General features: G+C 41.9%; 1 protein-coding gene across 1 annotated transcript in view; it reads right to left on the reverse strand.

The window, feature by feature from the left end:
* Positions 1–325, reverse strand: part of WDR11 (WD repeat domain 11) — a 60594-nt gene extending 60269 nt beyond the window's left edge. Inside the window, exon 1 of the mRNA XM_007469563.1 lies at positions 100–325. Coding sequence (XP_007469625.1) covers positions 100–185 — 86 coding nt within the window. The 5' untranslated portion in view covers positions 186–325. The remainder of the gene's footprint in view (positions 1–99) is intronic.
* Positions 326–18227: the final 17902 nt, after the last annotated feature.

The raw sequence follows: 18227 nt of genomic DNA on the forward strand, positions 1-18227 counted from the left end.
GGGGGGGGGGGGGTCGGGGCGGTGAAACCTCTTGTTTTGTCCCCTTCCCCTCACAAACTCCTGGCCGAGCCTGGCGGCCTCGGAGCCCCGCGCCCTCACCAGTCCACCGCCGCCTTGTTGTGGGCACTGAGGGCCCCGGTGAGGGTGCGCGCCGACACCTTAAAATTCACCGTGTAGGGCAACATCGCTGCGGCTAAGCCCGGCCCTCGGCGCCGACCCGCAACCAGGAAGCGGCGGCCACTACGCTTCCGTTCCAAACAGAGTCCGGGTGGCTTCGTGGGCGCCGCAGTTTGGTTCCACCACCTCCAGATACGGCTTCCTTCAGGTTCCGCCACGCCTATGTTCCGGCTGCTTCAGGATGCCGCCGCTGTAGCGGTTCCGCAGCTCTGCGTAGGAGCCGGTGGCTCCCGGGAGAAAGAGCTGCTGACTCTGGTTACGTCTGGTTTGTTCAGAGTGAGACTGCGTAGACCTATGTGCCCTGGTGGAAATGGTGAAAAGCAGGAGCTAAAAGCCCCAATTAGCCTTTCTGCCTTAGATTAGTGCACTTAGGGCAACTACCAATGACAGGCACTGTTGTAGGCATGGAAGATGTGCTGAAGAAGACAAAGCCTCCGCCCTCATGGAGTTGATAGAATAAATGCCTGTGTGAAGTTAATTGGATGAATGGAGAGAGTAAATGAGAAGAATGGCCGGAACAGAAAAAATTTGCAAATATGGAGAATACTCCATATCTGGCCTTGGAAATACTTAAAAAGCAGCAACAAAATAGCGTTTCTCCTGAGGCCAAGTGCCCTTTGCCTGTGTCTGTTTGTTGGGGTAGCTTTCGTTTGCCAGTTTCTCCTCTGCTGCTCTCCTTCAAGTCAGACTCAATAACTCCCTCCTCTGTACTCCACACTTTTTGTATCCTTTAACACTCGACACAATGATTTCTTTACAATTTTTGCAGTCTTCTGTCTCTCCCCAAATACACTGCTAGTTCCTTAATCAACAAAAGGAACAAAAATAATGGTAATTTTGTCATCATGGGTCGTTGTGTCCACCTTATCACTCTTATAAAACAGCTTTCTCAAAGATTACCGACAACGTCCTCTTAGTTGTTAAAGTTAATGAATACATTTTGGCTTTTAGTTATTCTCTGGCAATTGTTGCTGCTTCCCTTCCCTTCCCTTGCTGTCCTGCCTTCCCTGCCCCACATCCTTCCCTACTGATGATACTTTGGGGTAGCAGAGAGACCCATAACCACAGATCTAAATATACCACTGCCTTATTAAAAATCACTGGTGCCTCCTGTGACAGAGATTGCTAATTGTCTCCCAGAATTTATTCCCCCCTTCTTTCTTAGGACTGTAACCACAATTTGTTTCCAGGCACATTGTCACTCCATTAAATTAATACATACCCCAGCTTCCCTTACAACTAGATCAAGTCATAAGGCTGAATTCTGGCCAATGAGATGTAAACGGAAATGTGTAGTGACCTCTGAGAAACCACTCTTCTGTGCTGTTCGTCTGTGCTACTTCAATATTTATACCCTACATTATTGTTATCTGCAGATATGTTTGTCTAGCAAGGGAGACTAACACATTTTTAGGCAACTGTGTTATAGCAGAATAAATACACTCTAGTAGACTTAGAACTCCTCTCAGAAAGGAACCAAATCTCGATATTCCTTTCTCCCCAGTGCCCAACACTCTTCCTGGTCCTCAATAAATGACTGATGGTGCAAGAGTTTTAAACGGCCTTAAGCATAAGGTCAACCAGGCATGAGGTGGCAGTAAGGAGTCAGTGCGGAAGCTCACAGATGGAGAAGGGGGCAGGGAACCCTCTTATAGTAAGAGGAATTAATTAGTTTGAATCTGTAAGCTGCCTTGAGGACATGAATGTTGAATATTCAGGGCAAGGATGGATGAACAGCTGGGGTTGGAACAGTAATATGTCTCCCATGGTACAAGAGTGTGAATTAAGTATGTTTCCTGGGTTTTTATGGCTTTCTCTGAAGCATCTGTCTTGGCCAGTGTGGAAGACAGAATAAACACATTGGGCAATTGCTCTTTCCATGGGAAGGAACCTAAGCTCCTCCTCTATGCCTGAAAAACTACCATTTCACTCCACGTCCAATGACGTCAACTCCAAAGCCAGGTAAAGTGGGCTCAGAGCATCCTTCCACAGCTGTCTCATTTGCTTCCCTAAACTAGGACAACTGTTATTCCTCTTTTAAAGTTGATGGAGATAAGAATATAATGGTGATATTTCCGATTACTACTCTGCTTGGGTGGGACAAAGCAGAGGAAAGGGATGAAGACAGAAATAATATACTACTGAATAAATCACTTACTTTGTAAGTGAAATTTCCAAGGTCACATCAGAGAGAGCGCTGGTAAATTGGTTTGACCATGGATGGAGGTGTTGAGGATGAAGGAGATGAAGTCAACTGCTTACTATGGAGCACTCATAAAATGCCAGGTACTATGCTAAGCCCTTCACCCCATCTGCATCATCCCACGGAATCTACTCAAAGTCATATAAGGCTGTATTAAAACAAGTATCCTATGGATGACAAAATTAAGGCTCACAGAGTTGCCTGAAGTTATGCGGTCAATAAAAGGCAGAGCAGTGTTGGAACCCAGGTGAATCTGTTTCCAGAACTGATACTTTTAACTACTGACAACACCACATTGCCCTCCATGGCACAATCCACACCACAGTCCAGTTGCAATGAATGCCAGCTGCCTGGGAAGCATAGGATTTTTTAAAAATCATACTTTTATTGAGATATAATTCACCTACTTAATCACACAATTTGGTTGCTTTTAGTATATTCACAGAGCTTTGCAACCATCACCACAATCAATTTTAGGCTATTTCGTCACTTCGAAAAGAAATCCTATACCCGTTCACAGTCAGTCATCATTTCCCCCGACCTCATGACCCCGTCCTCATCCCTAGGCAACCACCAAGCTACTATCTCCATAGATTTGCCTATTCTGGACATTTCATAGAAATGGAATCATACAACATTTGGCCCTTTGTACCTGTCTTCTTCCCTTAGTGTAATGTTTTCAAATTTTTCCATTTTGTAGTATATAGCAGTACTTTGTTATTTTTATTTCTGAATAATATTTCATTGTATGGATATAGCACCTTTTATTTATACATTCATCTGTTAATGCACATTTGTGTTGTTTTTATCTTCCAGCTATTACAAATAATGCTACTATGAACATTCCTGTGCAGGTTTTTATGTGAACATATGTTTTCACTTCTCTTGGGTATATACCTAGGACTGGAACTGCCGGCTCATACGGCAATTCTAATGTTTCACTTTTTAAGGAACTACAAGATTGTTTTCCAAAGAGGCTGCTGCACTGTTTTACAGTCCCATCAGCAGTGTATGAGGATGGCATTTCTCCACATTCTCCCCAACGCTTTTTATTCTCTGTCTTTTTGTAGCCATCCTAGTGAGTGTGAAGTGGTTCTCATTGTGGTTTTGGTTTGCATTTCCCTGATGGCTAATGATGTTGAGCATCTTTCCATGTGTTTATTGGCCATTTGTATATCTTCTTTGGATAAATGTTATTCCGATTTTCGGCTCATTTTTCAATTGGGTTATTTGTCTCTTCACTATTGAGTTATAAAATTTCCTTACCTACTTTAGACACAAATCCCTTATCAGATTTACCAAAAAATTCTCCCATTCTGTAGGTAGCAACATGAATGTTGAGCCGCTTGGCTGAGCACATATACCCAATAAGGTCAAGGACTGAAGCCACGGTCTTATTTCCAAAACTAAGAAAGATAGTGCTGGCCTGGTTGTGGCCTGATTGTGGAAAGGGACAGGAACATAATTCTGATGCTGAAACATGGTGTATAAGGACAGGGTACATGCCTAGGAATAATGAAGTTAGTCAAAGAGAAAATTTAGGAATTAAAAATTTTTTCTGTTTTATTTGCATATTTTACTATTTACGTAGCTTTTAATTGTGTTCTTGTCTTATCTCACTTAAGATGGCACATAATGAACAGCTTCAGTCACACTGTTGGTAGTCCTGCACAGTTCCTGACCTTCACGCTTGTCCAAATGTCTTCTAACACCACGTGCTTCCACGTGCACAAGTCCATGGAATCCACATACTGTATGTGATCCTTTAAAGGTTCTTTTAATTCAGTTCTATTACTAATACCAGGTATCATTTGCTGGGAATTAACCACGTGTCAGGTAGTGAGCTAAGGACTTTCCATGTGAGCTAAGCCTTTCTTTGATCCTCATACTGGATTTCCTTCTTCTGGTCTTAGGGAGTCATGGATGGTTAGCATCAGTAATAGAAGGGCATTTATTGTGACTCTGGGCAAATTACTTGAGTTGATTTAGCCTCCTTTTCTTCTATTTTTTAGAGGGGGTTGGTAATTATCCTTGGAGGATTAAAAGCATTACATTAGATAATACATTAAAAGAGCCTAACACAGCACTTGGGTTCCTAAGTACCTTATAATTTACTGACAGAGCTGGGATATAAATCTAGGCCTTTTTTTTTTTTTTTTTTTTTTTTTTTTTTTTTTTTTTTTTTTTTTTTTTGATAGCACTGGCCCCTCTTAGCTTTATCACCTTGAATTTGAAGAAAGATCTTCCCTCCCTAAGGTGCATCCTGCAAAGAGAAGAAGTAATGAGGATTTGGGTAAAAGTGGAGTTGAATTTGCTGTGTCAGTCACCAGGATACCAAAACCACAGGGACCAGCTTTAAGACCAGGGTTTTAAGGGAACACATCAGACAGGGTTTGGGGAATCAAAGTTCTGAATGGACCATGATGACGTTGGCCTGAATGGGCTAACTAAGCTCTTTCTAAAAGACCAGGCTGTCCTCACACATAGCCAAAGATACAGGCTGTTTGAGCTGCCAGGCAAGCCCCAACCAGTGCTCTGCTGACCGCCCTGCAATCCCATCTTGCTTCCCATCGGTGGCCTCAGGGGTTAGCTTTTAAAGGAGAGGGGCTGCAGCTTGTGTATCTTTCAGGATGACAATGCCTCATTCTCTTCCAGGCTTGGGTCCCCTGAGCCTACCTTCTCAGGCTGTGTCTTTACTGAGACCCTTCTCTTGACCCTTGGTCACTCAGCCTCCCGCTAACTCTAGCATCACTTTGTGCCAAGACATTTACTGCATCTGTTAGAGTATTTTCCTTATAACATTGGTATTTTAAATTGGTCAATCCTGTCTTATTTAAACGAAAGCATCTGAATTCCAAACCAACCTTGTTTCATCAGCGGTAGCTATCGCCAACCCCATGTTCTAGCTAAAGAAACTCAACCTCAGAAAGGGGAAGGGACTTACCCAAGATCATATTTCTGGCCAGTGACAGAGGCGAACCTCTATCTGATTAGGACTCAGTCCAGGATACAGAGCTGCTTTCATGTGAGGTTTAGGAGTGGTTGTGACATTGTCAAAGGGGATGAAAGGGGACCAGGAGTGCATGTGCAGTCAGTACATTTTAAAGGAAAGGCACCCAGTAATGTGGGAGGCACAGTGGGCAGCTGAGCGGGGGATTGGCTGAAGGGGAGGGGTACTAGATTGACAGCCTAGACTTGGCATCTGCCTATCTTTCCTTGAGTTTTTCCTTAAACACCTTCCGCCCACTCCTTACTTCCTCATGGATAATCATCAGTCTGATTTATTATCTGGTTACTCTCGTTATTAATCTCTTTTTATGTCCGTACATATTATGGATAATTATTACAGTATAATGGATCAGTCACTGCACCCTATGACATGGTAATTGAGGTTTATTAGACTAAAAGATGTTTCTGAGAAAAGCAGTCATGATGAAATGGATTTATCCCGAGGAAGCTGTGTGAGGGATGTGTTTCTCTTACATCCTGCACACAAGGAGAGGCAGTTAGGAGTTGCTGGAGACAGCGAGGGCTTTGAGGTTAGACAGACAGCCAGACACACAGACAGGAGTCCTGCTGTGGTCCCGCCGCCTCCTAGCTCTGTGACTTTGGACAAATTTAGAGGTTAAAAATATTGCGTGTAAGATTCTCCTGTGTGATAATTGTCCTGAGTATTAAGGACGAGAAGCCAGGTCAGCACCCGTTCTCACCCTTTCCCTCTTTCCAGGGAGGGTCCACATAATGGACCTGCCAGCAGATCTCATTCCTGAGGCCACTTAAGTTCTGTCAGTGTGTGTTTATCCAGTTATTGGCTGTTTTTAAGGGAAGAATAAACTAGCAGACTTCCTTATTTGGTTTATTCAACAGAATTTTATTAGTCCAAGTAAACAATGTCTTAATATTGTGCTCATGGAATAGCATTTCATAAATTAGATTAAGCCCACGAGGTTGTATGTGGTAGGCAATCATGATTTCTTGGGAAGAAATGATTCTATTGATTTTCACATTCTTAACAAGCTTGGACCTTGGTGGAAATAGATTGTGAGACACTCTAACAGGCTTTCACATTGTCTGGTCTTTCATAGACTCCTCCGATTGTTGCAATTAAAAACAAATGCCAGGCTTCCTTGGTGGTGCAGTGGTTGAGAGTCTGCCTGCCGATGCAGGGGACACAGGTTCGTGCCCCGGTCCGGGAAGATCCCGCATGCCGCAGAGCGGCTGGGCCCGTGAGCCGTGGCCGCTGAGCCTGTGCATCCGGAGCCTGTGCTCCGCAACGGGAGAGGCCACAACAGTGAGAGGCCCGCATACTGCAAAAAAAAAAAAAAAAAAAAATTGCCAACTTGCCACTGATACGTCTAATCTCTAAGTGTCATACTTGTTTTTCTACTCAGGGTAGATGACTGACTTGTAATTCAAAGTCTGCCCTGTAATAAGCCTTGAGTGTGGACAGACTAAATCAAGAGGCCTAGAAGCCATAAGACAAAGCAGGGCACTCGTAGCCCCCTGACATATACTGAAAGTGTTTATCTAAGAGCATCTAGTTTTACTCCTTTGAAATATAAAGAACAATATCACAATTTTTTCAAAAGAGAAAAATGTATCCATAGTCTTTATTTGCTAATGTAATTTTTCATATTCACATATTTTTCTCTCAATCCTGTCCAAATGAAGACAAATTTTACACAATTTCATAATACACATACATTTTATTAATCTTTTTCTTTTCTTTTTTAAAAATTTATTTATTTATTTATTTATTTATTTATTTATTTATTTTTGGCTGCGTTGGGTCCTCGTTGCTGCTCGCAGGCTTTCTGTAGTTGCGGCGAGTAGGGGCTACTCTTCATTGCAGTGCACGGCTTCTCATTGTGGTGGCTTCTCTTTGTTGGGGAGCACAGGCTCTAGGTGCGTGGGCTTCAGTAGCTGTGGCACGTGGGCTCAATAGTTGTGACATGCGGGCTCTAGAGTGCAGGCTCAGTAGCTGTGGCGCACGGGCTTAGTTGCTCTGTGGCATGTGGGATCTTCCTGGACCAGGGCTCCAACCTGTGTCCCCTGCATTGGTAGGCAGACTCCTAACCACTGCGCCACAAAGGAAGCCCTTAATCTTTTTCTTTGAAACTTCTATCATAATTGTAATACTTATATAGTCATCATAATTATCATTTGAATGATTTCACAATATTTCACAGAATATATATACAATAACTTATTTAGCTGTTCCACTAGTGCCTGATATTTAAGTTATTTCCATTTTTAATAACAAAGATAAAGCTACAGTAAATATCTTCATGCTTATAGTTGGTTTTAATTTTATGTTATTTCCCTAAAATAATTCACAGGAGTGAGTATAACTCTTTTTATTATTAAATTTTTTCTAAATTACAAAATAAATAAGTACTTATTGTAGAAAATATGGAAGCTTCAGAAGAGCATAAATACAAAAAATATATGATCCCTGGTAATATTGGCTTCTTTTAAGTGACTAAATATTTCTTCCTTTAAAAAATGCATATATGTTTTATTTTTTATAAAATTGAGGCCATACTATAAAAACTATTTTTAATCTCCTCTTTTCCACTCAGTAATCAGATGTAATCATTTGCAAATATTTCCCTAATGTAATCTGCCCTTTATTTTGTGAATTTTTTTGAAATACAGAAAGTTAACATTTTCTAATGGAATAAAATGCACTGCCCATCGTATGCCGTCTTCATACAAGGAAAGCATGTCTTTCATTGCTTGACTGCCAGATTACCATTTGACAACATGATGTTCTGTATTTGTCATAACACACCTGACTCTAGGCCTGATGTCAGAAGCCAAAGAAAAGGAGCCCTGTCTGAAGTCCCCAGGTGATTCCAAATCTGGAGCTGAGCCACGTGCCAGGGCTGGGAGGTGTCATCCCTCCTTCCTGCTTATCCTGCTCCTCTCACTGGCCTGATGTTGTTTCCAAGGGGACATTGGGTACAGCAGGAACTGTCTCCTGGAATCTGTACTCACTGTCTACATGGCCTCTGTGGGGAGCCTGGGATTCCCAGTCTCACTTTGCCTTTCCTGGTCCTTTGTGTGTCATTGAGCTCAACACCTGGGAGGCTGGTCCAGACCCACTCGCCTGCCTCAAGACAGACCTAGTAGGTGTCGCCAAACAAGTCGATTACTGAGAATTCAGCTCCTACCTCTGAAGGATGCTGTTTTGAGGGTGAAGTTAATGCCTGGGGGTTTCCAGCCAAATTCATTAGGAAAGTCATATCTGACTTTGCTATGTGCCAAGTCTCTCACATCTGTCTCATTTGCATGAAGGGTTTCAATAGAAAGTAGACAAGGAAAAGTCATTAATCTTCCTTGTGGCAGAATGTAGTGGTTGTAAAAGTTAATTCCCTGTGGGGTACAGGCTTAAATTTCACTTAACATATTTAAAAGGGAAAACCACTAGGATTCTTGCATAATTGTATAAAGGGGCATTTTATAAATCCTGATGAACTGAATAACAGTGTTACTTATTGAGGAGCAGTACACTAAAAGAAAATTTGTATTTCTGATTATGTATATGTGCATAATTACAAATACGAATACTACACACACACACACACACACACACACACACACACACACACACACGAGAAATGTTTTCTTTCCTACCGTAACTTGCCATCTGGTAAAGCGGCAGTGATATTAAAATGCTCTCCTTCTCAGCCTTGCCTTTCCTAGCTGAGTGCTCTCTGGGGGCTCAGGAGGTAGAGGACGTGAGTTACTGCTGAGGCCGGAACAGAAAGGGCCAAGAGCAGCCATTATCGAAGACATTTATGGTGTCTATGATTGAGGAATCCATTGGCTGTAGGCTTTATTCAGCCCATAAGAACAGTCTTTACATGGTAATATATTCATGTCAGGGCTATATTGGTATTGCAGGCTTTGCATTAGGGCTAATTAATCTACAGCAGGAGGTAGGAGGTTCCTTAATATGAACTTTAGTGATTCAAGGAAGTGATAATAACACATCAATTTTTAAATTGTGGAGAAATTGTCCCTCCCTGAACGGTAACTATTACTAAAATGGAGTGTGCCAAGTGCAGTAAAAATTTCCTTTCTGTTCTGAAAACTGCACAGGGGTTCCCAATAGCCCCCAGGATCAAATCTATCCTCCTGGGAAACCGTGTTCTCCCCTGACTGCCACCCTACCCCTCCTGCTGCTACTCACCCATCCTCATTCCACGTCACACATGTTCATGGAGCGCCTGTCAGAGCTAGTGCTGCAGACCCAGCTGGAGTCCATCGATTGCTGGGGACACAGCGGTGAAACAGGCAGACCCCAAGGCAGGCTTTGGGGACCTCACCATTACCGGGGGTAACGCCTCTTTTCTCCTGCCTCTGGGCCTTTGTTTATGCCGATTCCTCTTCATGAAATAAACCTTTGTCTTTCTTTGATTGTTTCTTCCTCCTCTTTTAAAACTCAGCTCTGGTGTCCTCTTCTCTGCCAGGTCTTTCTAGAATCTCCAGATTCAAGGCTAAATATCATTGCTTTTATGCCAAAATAGCTTTTCTTTAAAAAAATATAGTTCCTGTATTCTTGTGATTATATAAGTAGCATATGTTCATGAATGAAATATTGCTAAAGTAAAGAAATGATCACTGAAATATTGGTAAATACAAAAATGTACAAAAGAGGGGACTTCCCTGGCAGGCCAGTGGTTACGACTCCACGCTTCCAATGCAGGGGGCGCACATTCGCTCCCTGGTCAGGGAACTAAGATCCCACAAGCCGTGCAGTGCGGCCAAAAATAAATACATAAATAAAATAAGGCAAAATAAAAGAAACTACAAGAAATGAGATTTTTTTTAAATGTACAAAAGAGAAAAAGTCAGTATTAATCCCATCTGAAGATAACCATGACATTTATATATTTTAAAAGGCATCTTTTAATATGCCTGTTCCCTTCTCTAGGCCTCTTGGGGACATATATTCATGTCTCAGTCATCCTGTGCCTTCCTCTACCTAGTTCTATGCCTGTCACAGAGTAGACCTTCAATGCATATTTGTTGAACTCAACCAGATTAATTCACTTAAATGCTTTTTTTGCTACGAAAAAAGAAAAAAGACCAAATTAAGCATTTTATTTAGGGTGTTAGAAAAGAGACCTAAATTCCTCCTTTCAAATAGAGGTATAGAATGAAGGCAAAAGAGAAATAGAGTAGTAAAAGAGAGTGAGATTAATAAATCAAAGTAGTCTTCTTTTGAAAACAAGAACAATAAATGGATAACCCTCTTTCACTCCTTAAAAAAAAAAAAAAGCAAGAAAAAAACCCAGAAATAATATTAGAACCATGAAGGAGTTATAGGAATGGAAACATTAAAAAAATTTTTATAGTATCATACTTGATTTTTCTGAAAAATAGAAATTGATACCACAATCTGCTCTACACTTTGCTATAAGCAGGATTAAGGTGGAGTGATTGAGAATGTGGGTTTTGGAGCCAAGTAGACCTATGTTTGATGTTCTGCTCGACCACTAATTATGTGGCCTTGAGGAAATCACATCATCTTTTCGAACCTGAATTTATTAATCTGTTATGGTGAGAAAAATACCTACTAACAGTGTTGTCGTAGGGATTGGATGTTTTTCTGACAGTGCCTGGCACATAATGACCCTTGAGAAAGTGAAAATAGCCCTTCTGGTCATCAGATAGTCATGTTTCTAACAGAACATGAACACTGTTTCCAACGGAACAGGGACAAGGCCACGCAAACAATGCTTCTATATGAGGCTGAACCTGGGCAGCCGAAATGACTAAGGATCCCTTCCAGGGGATGGCTGCTTTCTCATCAGTGCTGTCCCCCCTACCTTCATTCCTCCTGCCTCCAGAACAAAGCTTGCTGACATACTGGATGGGTGAACTGACCCGGCTTCTTGGCAACACCCAATCCAGAACTAGCCTCTGCTTCCTTGTGCTCTCTTCAGAACCATCCAGCACAAGCTCAAATCCTATAAGAAGCCCCCTTGTAACTCGCTCCTCTTGCAATGCCCCATGGTTCAAGGCTCAGAGATCCGCATTTTGAAGCAGGTCATTCCCCCACCTCAATTCTTTGCACACTGCAGTGTGAGCAGCATTGCTCTGCTCAGTATATTGTGCTGGGATGTTGCCAATGCCTTTGTCCAGTTGGGACTTTGCCGTCCCACACCAGGGGTCCACAAGGCAAACCCAGCAAGAGCTCTCAGGACACTATGAGCAATTTGCCCATCCTGCCTCTCCTGATGAGAGTTCCTACTGCTTATTGTGGAGTGAAGGATGTTATCTTAGTCAGTTTGCATTGCTATGCCCAAAATATCATAAATCGGGTGGCTTAAACAGCAAACATTTATTTCTCACAGTTCTGAGGCTGGGAAGTACAAGATCAAGGTACTAATAGATCCAGTGTTTGGTGACGTCTGCTTTCTGGCTAGTAGAACAGCCACCTTCTCACCATATGCTCACAAAGATGAGAGCAAAGGGAGAGACTACAAACTCTCCTGTGTCTCCTCTTTTAAGGACACTAATCCCATTCATGAGAGCGCCACCCTTATGACCTAATTACCTCCCAAAGGCCCCATCACATTGGGAATTAGGATTCCCACATATGAATTTTGAGTGGACACAAACACTCCATCCATAACCAATATAGAGGTAGGAGTTTAAGAATTAAACTAAAAAGAGTATTTGTGTTGACAGTGCGACCTGGAAAGGAAAGTGAGCTGTACAAACTTTTAGCTAGTTAACATTGGCTAAATATCATGTATTTCCCTTGTGTCTTATCTAATAGAACTCAGACTTGATTCAGCTATGTACCCCCTCCCAAATAATCCATAAACCTCAGGAGAAGCTGACTTCACTACCCTTGGCTCTAGGCTTGGACCTGATTGGTTCAAGTGAGTTCCCTTCCTCTTTACCAGGGGCTTGTTCAGGAATTGGCTAATGCAGTATGAGAAGTGTTTTGTTGGAAATTTCTGTAAACCTTCTTCCTTGCTCCTCTGAAAGGCTTTCAGAGACGATTCTCCCTTTCTCCTGTTGGATATGAACAAGGGAGAATGTAGTCCTGGTTGCTGCTAAAGCCACCCTGTGACCAGGAGGAAAACCAGATTTAGGATGCCGTTGACTCTGGACATCAGAGCAGAGTCATGGAAAGAGCCTGGGTCTCAATTATATCATGAGCCTCATATCAACTACCCCAAAGCCCACCCTATCTTTGGACTTCCTCTTATGTAAGTGGATTTTCAGTTTAATCCAGTTTGAGTTGGTTTTCTGTTACTGCAGCCTAAGGTACCCAGATTGACATCTTTTGACACGGGGAAATAATACACACTCCAAAAGTTAAATCATGGCATGAAATATTGGTGCAAGCAGTGTCTGAAGACATTCTTTGATAAGAACCAATGAGCAGTCCACACTTCCCATCAAGGATGTCATTAAATGCAGAAGGTGCATACTGCCTCCTATCAGGAAGCATCAGGCTCCCATGAAGGGAATTCCTGCTCCTGTAGCATTTGACTTCGGCAGACCCTGTTCTGACCAGCATTTCAGCCACCCAGCTATAGTCTGGACACTTAGCCTTGACTTGTGCCATTGATTTTCTTAAGACCTTATTCAACTCTTGATTTCTCCGCTGCTATCCTAACGGGCCAAGGAGGGCAGCTGTCACTTACCTTGAGAAGCACTTTCATTTATATTCATGACTAATTTGTGGGGAGTCAGCTGAGAGGCAGCAATAGAAAAGCTGTTGCCTGGGAAACAAGATTCTTCCTGGAACTTTTTGAGAAACGTTGGGTCTTTGATGCTTCACAGAACACTCCATCTAAGAACTGAACCACCAAGGTAACCCTGCGCAACTGTTCTAGAATGCAGAACTCCAGAGCCTGAAGTCATGGTTGACTTTTGTACTCTGCCTGAGCGTGTCCAAACTGCTAGAGGAACACTTCGTATTTCCTACTCAGAAAGTTAAATCTACTCTGTAATAAACTCCACACTTATGGGTGTGACGAAAGAAACGGAAGAACAGCTTCAGGGCTAACAGCACATTTTGGCTTCTGTAAGAAACTTGCTTGCTTGCTTGGGGCGGGAAGAACCGGGTTCCTGATTGGCTGATTCAAAATTAAACAGCTCCCTCCCGCCTTGGGGACTTCCCGCCCTGTGAAGGGTATAAAAGCCTCGCCCGACTGTTAGTCAGAGTCTCACTCACTTCTCTCCGAGTGGGACCCTGTCCGGACAGTTTGTGTAAGCGTCTATACTTGTATAAATCCTTTGCTAATATTTCTGCTTAGTGTTGGTGATTCTCGGGTGTCCTTGGTTGGGACACGGGTCGCATTTACCGGGGAACTTGACTCCAGGCGTGTGGCTCCCGGACCGCAACATGGGCCTAACTGAAGATAACAAATTCTGAGGGACTCCAGACTGTTCTGTCTTCTACCTGCTGGGCTGGTGGTAGCATGTTCTTCTTTATCAGAACCTCATGGAAAAGATATCTTTTGGGCCTGGAGATGGAGGATTGTACACCTCTGAGGAACTCCCAGTTTTCCCTTGAAGTAATAGCATGTTGCAACAGAAGCTGAATTTCCAGGGTAGCATGCTAGCAGGTTTAATAAAATATTAGAAACCACGCCATCCCACCAAGGTGTACAAGTGCTCCACTTTCTCCACACCCTTGCCAACATTTACTGTCTTTTTTTTTTTTTTTAACAATAGCCATCCTAATAGGTGTGAGATGATATCTCATTGTGGTTTCGATTTGCACTTCCCTGATGATGATTATAGTGATCCTGAGCATCTTTTTATATACTTGCCCATTTGTATGTCTTCTTTGGAGAAATATCTATTCAAGTCTTTGGTCCATTTTAAAAAAGAGTTGTTAGGGCTTTTTTTTTCTTGAGTTATAGGAGTTCCTTATATATTTTAGAAATTGAGCCCTTCTCTGGTTTGCAACTATTTCATCCCATTCCATAGATGGCCTTTTCCTCTCTATTGATTGTTTCCTTTGCTGTGTAGAATCTTTTTAGTTTGATGTAGTCCCACTTTATTTTTGCTTTTTTTTAGTCTGTGTTTTTGGTGTTATATCCAAGAAATCATTGTCCAGATCCATTTCAAGGAGTTTTACCCTACGTTTTCTTCTAGGAGTTTTACAATTTTGGGTCTTATGTTTAACTCTTTAATTCATCTTGAATTCCATTTTATGTATGGTGTAAGATAAGGGCCCAATTTCATTCTTTTGCAAAGAGATATCCAGTTTACCCAATATCATTTATTGAAGAGACTATCCTTTGTCCCTTGTGTATTCTTGGCACCCCTGTCAAATATCAGTTGACCAAAAATTTTTGCACTTATTTCTGGCCTCTCTATTCTGTTCCCCTGGTATATATGTCTGTCTTTATGCCAGTACTATATTGTTTTGATTACTAGCTTTGTAATATATTTTGAAATAAGGAAGTGTGATGCCTCCAGCTTTGTTTTTCTTTTTCCAGATTGATTGGACTATTCAGGCTCCTTTGTGATTCCATATGAATTTTAGAAATTTTTTTTGTTTCTGTAAAAGACACCATCAGGATTTTGATAGGAATTGCATTGTATCTGTAGACCACTTTGGCTAGTATGGACATTCAAACAATATGAGTTCTTCCAATCCATGAATACAGATGCCTTTCCATTTGTTTGTGTCTTCTTTCATTTCTTTCAGCAATGTTTTGTCATTTGTGGTGTACATGTCTTTCACTTCCTTAGTTAAATTTATTCCTGAATATTTTATTCTTTTGGTGCTCTTGTAAATTGGATTGTTCTCCTACTTTTCTTTTCAGATAGTTTGTTGTTAGTGTATAAAAACACAACTGATTTTTGTATGTTGATTTTGTATCCTGCAACTTTACTGAATTCACAGGAGGACAAATACTGCATCATTCCACTTATATGAGGTATCTAAAATAGTCAAATTCATAGCATCAAAGAATGAAATAGTGATTGCCAGGGACTAGGAGTTGGGAAAACAGTAGAGCTGTCAATCATTGGGCATAAAGTTTCAGTTATGCAAGATGAAAGAGTTCTAGAGACCTGTTGTACAAAAATGTACCTGTAATTAATAGCACTATTGTATACTTAGACATTTGTTAAGAGTTGGATATTATGTTAAATGTCCTCACCATAATAAAATGAAATGTTAAAAAACCCCACACAAATATACAAACAAACAACCATGACATCCCAAATAAACATGAGAAATGTTTTCATCAAATAAAAATGGTGCTCCAAGTCAGGAATTTTGGTTGCAAGGGACAGAAATCCAACTCAAACTAGCTTTGGCAAAAAGAGAATTATTTGGCTCGTGGAAACTAAGGAAGGAAACATCTAAACTGCAGGAAGGAGAGGGGTGCAGCTGGCGTCTGGAGGAATTAAAATGAGCGAGTCAAGTACTGACTAGCGTCTGGACGCTCTCTACACCTTTGCTCTCTGCTTCTCTCTCTGTGTTGGCTTTTCTCTCTCTCATTGCAGCCTGTCCTCCACCAAATTGCTCGCAATGTGGCTGTCAGCAGCTTTGAGCTAGATTTCACTGCTTCCTGTAGCTCTTTCCCAATTCCGGAACAACTCATGGAGATGAACTTGGATTCACCTATTCAGGCTGGGTGCCTGGAAGAACCCCCTCTGGCCAGAGGGAGCCAGGCTGTGTAATAACGTAAAGGACCCCCATATAGTTGTGTGCATGGCCCAGATGCTTCTGGAAAAAAAAGAGGTTCTTGCAAACAGTCCCTGAGAGGTTCACTCTGCAGAGCCCCAGCTATGTGGGAGAATCAAGGCAGCAAACGACAGGGCTGGGAGTCACTATGGGGACCAACTGGTCCAAGTAACCAGGAATCAGACTGACCAGGGGGCTCATCAAAAGTCACACAGAAAATTAGATGTCAGAAAAACTGAGTGTCATTCTCTTCAAAAGAATTATACTTCTCAGCTTCTTATAAACTCACAACAAACAGGAATGTGTAGCCTATGATAGTTTGTTATTGCTTTTTAAAGAGGAATTGAGAATCCCTTCCTTCCTCTATGTTAGAAAAGAGGAAAGGGGTGGGGGACAGCCCTCACGGGGCAGATGCTGTGCTCAGTGTTTCACGTTCCTCATTTCATTTAATCCTCACAGCACATCCCGAGTAAGCATACGCATTTTACAGATGAGAAAACTGAGGCTCAGTGTAACAAGATAACTTGCCTAAGTTCTCCCAGTAAATAAGGGTTGCAGTTGGTGGCAGGCAGCTGGTTAAAGACCGTCTCCATGGACCTGCCCTGTGTAGGAGGGGTGGGGATGTCGGCAGCTGGCTGAGAATCTGCTCAGCCCTGATATGGTGAAAATATACTTGTTTCTGCCACCGTTGTGAAGGATTCTTAATGAATCTTTGGGGGATATTTACAGATTAGGAATTACTTGCCCCCTATCCTCCCTGGCCCACTAGGTAATACAGCAGGTCTAGATGCAGGATAAATATTTGTGCTTCCCCCTTTGTTGCCCAGGTAGCTAGAAGCCACCTTCAGCCCCAGCCCCCAGAATCTGCCTGAGAGGGCTCTAACCAAGCCCGCTATGTTGCCTGGGCCTTGAGGTCAGCAGCACCTGTATAAATCCTTGTTTGGAAAGTTGTCATATACTGTATTTTCTCTCTAAAACGAGTAGGACTAATTTTTGATTTTCAGATATTTGACTTTCAACCATAAGCACATCATAATGAAAGCAGTGGGTTTTCCAGGCTGGACCTTATTGCAGTACCTTCCAAATTATAGTAAAATATTTATCTGTACCCTGAGTAGTCCACCGGGCTGCTAATTCCTTTCATAATGTCATGGTGTGCCAAGGCTAACAAAGCTAATGAAATAATCGTCCATTGCCCCCTCCCTCAAAGCCATCATTTCTTATCATCACATCTCAGAAACTATTCACACAAAATCATTCGAAGTAGCTTTGGGGACTGTATTATAAAGATGGATTTTCTGCTGTGAGAGTGAAATTCAATTTAAATATTTTCAGCTGGTTGTCCAGGTATACGAAAGCTTTCCCAGTGTTTAAGAGCCATTTGTCTCTAGAAATAAGCGCTAATGCAGTGTGACATGTATAGACCCAAAATCCTGCCATTTTTCTCTGGCTTGAGCAGCCAGTGGGAGAAAGAAAGGCTCTGGTAGCAATGAAAATCACAAAAGGCTGCTTTTCTCTTGGAGATACTGTGAATCTCCAAGGTACTGCAAGAATAGTCAGACTACGCATTCTCATTGTCAAGGCACGTAGATTCCTGATCTAGAACATTCCCTTCTGTGTGGTTCTGGATTCTCAGTGTAGGAACCCTTTAAAACCAAGAATGCCTGGAATTTAGACTTAGGAGAAAGGCTGTCCGGGATTATCACACCATCCTAGTAATCTTATAGCAATTACCAGGGCTGTTATGATTACTTCAGTTTTATGTAGAAATTGGCAAACTGCTTTCTCGTCATTTTATACCAAAAGTCAAGAGCTGACGGACTCTTGCTAAAGAGCATTCAAAAATTGCTGACAACTAAAGCAAGAGCCACTCTGGTGAGGAAGTAAATAACTGGAGCTCATTATAGAAATTTAAGAACAGATGATATTACAGATAAAAATAATGTTAGTTAACACTGCATTGTGCTTGCTATGTTCTATCTAAGTGGTATAGATCATTTAACTCATGTAATCCTTATCACTACCTGGGGAGGCAGGTATTACTATTATTCTCATTTTACAGATGGGGAAACTAAGGCATAGAGACTAATTCAAGGTCACCCAGCTACTTACTCCATCTCCCTTGTTTTTGCCTAGTTAATCTCCATTCCTGCGTTTGGTAAC

Source organism: Lipotes vexillifer, unplaced genomic scaffold, assembly GCF_000442215.2.
Source record: "Lipotes vexillifer unplaced genomic scaffold, Lipotes_vexillifer_v1.1 scaffold240, whole genome shotgun sequence".
Lineage (NCBI taxonomy): Eukaryota > Metazoa > Chordata > Mammalia > Artiodactyla > Lipotidae > Lipotes > Lipotes vexillifer.